Source organism: Salmo salar, chromosome ssa01 (assembly GCF_905237065.1).
Source record: "Salmo salar chromosome ssa01, Ssal_v3.1, whole genome shotgun sequence".
Classification (NCBI taxonomy): Eukaryota; Metazoa; Chordata; class Actinopteri; order Salmoniformes; family Salmonidae; genus Salmo; species Salmo salar.
This window is the reverse complement of record NC_059442.1, coordinates 80752133-80756605: the sequence shown is the minus strand read 5'-3', so window position 1 is coordinate 80756605 and position 4473 is coordinate 80752133. Positions and strand designations below refer to the sequence as shown.

The 4473-nt window shown below is 48.4% G+C and overlaps 1 protein-coding gene across 1 annotated transcript; it reads right to left on the bottom strand.

The window, feature by feature from the left end:
• Window positions 1-523: 523 nt before the first annotated feature.
• On the bottom strand, window positions 524-2591 carry LOC106613508 (transmembrane protein 100-like). Its single transcript, XM_014215812.1, has 2 exons — window positions 2519-2591; window positions 524-2246 (listed from the first exon to the last, which is right to left on the bottom strand). Exon 2 carries the CDS (start codon window positions 2121-2123, stop codon window positions 1713-1715), a length of 411 nt encoding a protein of 136 aa, XP_014071287.1. The 5' UTR covers window positions 2124-2246; window positions 2519-2591; the 3' UTR covers window positions 524-1712.
• Between the last annotated feature and the right edge of the window lie 1882 nt (window positions 2592-4473).

The window sequence follows — 4473 nt, the reverse complement described above, 5'->3', positions numbered from 1 at the left end:
TGGAGAGCACAGGCCTGGACTTCTCCCTTGATTTACAACAGGATGCGAGTGTCAATCCCCACTAGTTCTTTCCTCCCCCTCTACGAGTGAAATGGGGTCTGATTGAAGTAATTCATTGCAAACCTAATCTGACCTATTTGGATTCTCATAGGTCAGTCATGACACCATTACAGAGATATATTGATATTGAAATAAAGGCACTGAAATAAAGGCCACGGCAACACTGTGACTGACTGATAGCTAGCTGCACACAACGTTTCCCCACAGGAATGTAAGATGGTGTCCCAAATGAAACCTTATACACTACTTAGTACACTACTTTCAAAAGGTAGGGCACTATATTGGAAATAGGGTGCCATTTCGGATGCACATTAAATCTACCCAACAGAAAGAGATTGATACAGAATGGTAATGCCGAGGATGTTCTGTAAAGTCAGAAAACATTATTTTGCTGCAAGGAAACGGGCGGATAGCTATATCAAATTAAAAATGTTCTCTAGTTGAATCATTTAAACAGAAAATCTCAAATACAAAATGTTTTTAAATTTACATTTCCCAATAAACTATACTGTACACAATCTTTATATATAGACATTAATATACATTCATTTAAAGAGGTACATTGATTGCAAACGTGGCAACTTATGTGGTAAGACACAATAGTGATCAGACCTGCGACAAATACATTACTTCAAATACTTCAAAATATTAGAAAGTATTTGAGGATTACTTGATTTAGCTTGGAGTTTCCACTTTTGGGACTATTCTGTTCAATTGAGCCAGGCTATACTAAATCAAGCGCAGCTCACATATTTTAAAGTATTTGACATATTATATTTGATCCAGGTCAGGTAGTGATATGTGATTTGTGATATGAATGTCATCCAAATGATGTATCAGTCATAAACCTCTGCATATCTAAGAGCGCACCAAACATACATGTAATATCAAACATACAGAGGAATGCAAAGTTGACAAACTTACAGCAGTCTTGTCGCAGGGTGATGTCATTATCTGAAACCTTCAACTATGAATTCATACCAGTTAGAGGTGCACACACGCAAGTCAATTCATCCCAATGTATTACTGACACGGCAGCAAAAAGAACCACTGGTAAAAATGGAACATCTCAGCCCATTCTGTGGCAGATCCAGTGATGTCCTCGTTTTTAGGACACTGCTAAGCCAACTGAAGTGGAAAGCAGAAATTAGTAAATCACTATGAATGAAAAGCGTGGACACAAATGCTGGGCCAAAATGGCATCCAATTCCCTACACTATGCACAATGTAGGGAATAGGGTATACACTATGTAGGGAATATGGTGCCATTTGGTACACATCCAAAGTCTGATTTCATCATTCTGATGGGACATCTCATTGCTACAGTAGGTTATCAGGGTCTACTGTTAACCGTTGACAGAACTCTCTGAACTTGAAACCGTGAAAACACCGCCCTCCCTCCTCCACACAATGAAAAACAAAGTAAACCTCCTCAGAGACATGGGGCTGGGAAAAAAGTAAAGAAGGAGGTTATATTTCCAAACAAGAGAAAGAAGATATAGGAACTCTCAACCCTCTCCACCACACTGAAATCTCGCTGAAGCACGTGGCAGGTTGATCGGTTTGGACCTCACAGATTTTCAACCTTTCCATCCATCCATCCTTTCATCTGTCTGTGTCTGTCCCATACATCCCTCTTCCTCCTCCAGACCTCACAAGGTGCCCTGTTCAGAGCAGAAGAACCCTCCCTCCTTCTTCTTCCTTCTCTTCAGCCTGTGGTCCCTCCAGCAGACTGCCGCCATCAGCAGCATGACCATCCCAATCACCAGCAGCACCATGGACACCACCTTGGTCTGGTGCAGGTCTGGCGTGTTATACATGAAGGTGACCCCTGTCCCTGCCACACCGATCACCAGGGAGATCACCCCAAATGGGAACACACAGCGGTACCAAGACTTCTCCGTGCCGCCAGTGGCCTGGGCTAGTCGTTCTAGTGTGGAGAGAGACTCTGGGGGTTGGACCAGGTCCCCTCTATGGGGGGACTCCGGAGGTATGCTGCTGCCACAGTCCAGGTCTGATTGAAGCACTGAGGCCGAGGGTTGTCGTCCCGAGGAGCAGCCCATTTCAGAGCTGCGGTCCTAGGGAGAGGAGAAGAGTGAAGGGGGGTTCTTCTGGTGGATCTCTTCTTTCTGCTACTATAGGGGCTGCTGCGTTCTCTGTTGTTGTCGTCTGGAGACAGCGTGTGCCTGTAGGGTGAAAGACAGGGAGAAGAGATAAGGAGGGAGACACAGATATATGGAGAAAGACAGAGAGGCAGAAGGGAGACTGAGAGGGGGAAATGAAGAAGTTATCCAGAGAAATAAAAAGAGATGGAGATGGGGAGAGAGACTGATGAAGTCAGACACAGAGAAAACAATGAGACAAACAGAGACAGATTCAGACAGAAAGAGAAAGGGAGAGAGAGCAAGTGATATGAGCTCTGGCTTCGTATGCAGTCTCTGCAAGAGGATCCACTTACTCTGTCTCGATGTGTTTGGTGCGTGGTGTGGTGTGTGTTCTGCATTGCATCCGTCCGCCCTCCCAGTGGCGGCAGCACATTGTGTGTTGTATTTCCACAGCCTGTGAGGTTTAAAGAGACCGAGAGGAGGAGGAGGGGCTAAGGAGAGGTGGTTGGTGTGACTCAGGAACCTGATTGGCTGCCCAAGCACAGTGACGTCAAAGACAAGAGGGATGAAGAGGGACGCGAAGGGGTGCGGTTGGGAAGTAGGGGGACAATGGGAGATGGTTAACTGTTCCATCTCCTCTTTATCTCCTCTACTCTGAATGATCCATGTATGTGTGTGCGTTGATGGAGAATAGTAAAGCAGCCCAGGCTTAGCGATGATACAATCCAACCATAATGTTGTTTCAAATAATCTACACCTCAGTTACCTTTATGATGCAAAGCCATTTAATCTGACGTAAGCAGGCAGTAACACAGTAAAACAAATCAACTTAGATTTAAACACACACGCTTTCATGCACGCACACACATGCATGCATACACACACACACACTCTCGCTACCCCTCGATATAAATAGCCCAACAAGCAGGATACATGAATAAGGACAGTCCGATTTTCTGGATAGCAGGTTCCTCTATCTACTATCCCATTTACCTGAAACTACCAATCAATTAGTCTGCATGTGCATGTGGGGAGTAGAAGGATGCCAGTTGTGTGTACGAGTGTGTGTGCTGTGTGCGCAAGAGCATATAGCACTCAGATCTCTGTCTAGTATAGGCTTTATAGATCATGAACATGACTCTATCCCTTCAATAACCCTCTCGCTCAGACTGTATCCTTAGTGTCTCCCTCCATCCGTTCACACGCTGTAACAAATCCACTGTAACTTCATGGCAATCTTCTCACAAGTTCCCATTCAGAGTTTCGCGTCACCCAGCCACTCAGGTCCTCTTAAAGAGGTGGCATTCGAGTCTGTGAATGTGTGTAATGTGTGTGCTGGGAGTCGGGAAGCAAGTTCAGGGGTTGAATAATTTAATAAATAAATGAAAACATAATACAAGACAAGAAACACGAACAACGCGGGAAGAAACCAAAGGGAGTGACAAATAAAGGGCAGGTAATCAAGGAGGTGATGGATAATGACACTCCAGGTGAGTGTCATTATGCGCAGATGCACGTAAGGCTGGTGACAGGTGTGAGCCTTAACGAGCAGCCTGGTGACCTAGAGGCCGGAGAGGGTGCACACATGACAGTACCAAGATGACCAAGATGACGATCCCGGGGATCAGGAGCGGACCGTTCACCTCTGCTAAGGTGCGTGAACCTGTCGATCCAGCTGAGGCGCGGGAGCATGGCGACCTAGAGCGCCGGAGAGAGAGCATGCGTGACAGTGCCCCCTCCTCGGGGCGTTGGGCTCCAGCCACAGGACCCCAACCACAGGGACGATCCCGGGGAGCTGGTGCGGACCGGTCACCTCCGCTGAGGCGCAGAAACCTGAGGAATCGGCTGAGGCGTGAGAGCCTGATGAGCCGGCTGAGACCACCCCGGATGCCTCAGTCGAGGCACGGGAACCTGTTCACCCAGCTGAGGCATGGGAGCCCATCGAGCCCGCTGAGGCATGGGAGCCCATCGAGCCCGCTGAGGTATGGGAGCCCGTTGAGCCCGCTGAGGCATAGGAGCCTGTCGAGCCAGCTGAGGCATGGGAGCCCGTTGAGCCAGCTGAGGCATGGGAGCCTGTCGAGCCAGCTGAGGCATGGAAGCCCGTCGGGCCCGCTCAGGCATGGAAGCCCGTCGGGCCCGCTGAGGCATGGGAGCTTGTCGAGCCAGCTGAGGCATGGGAGCCCGTCGAACCAGCTGAGGCATGGGAGCCTATCGATCCCGCTGAGGTATGGAAACCCGTCGAGCCAGCTGAGGCAGGGGAACCCGTCGAACCCGCCAAGGCATGGGAATCCGACAAACCGGCTGAGAC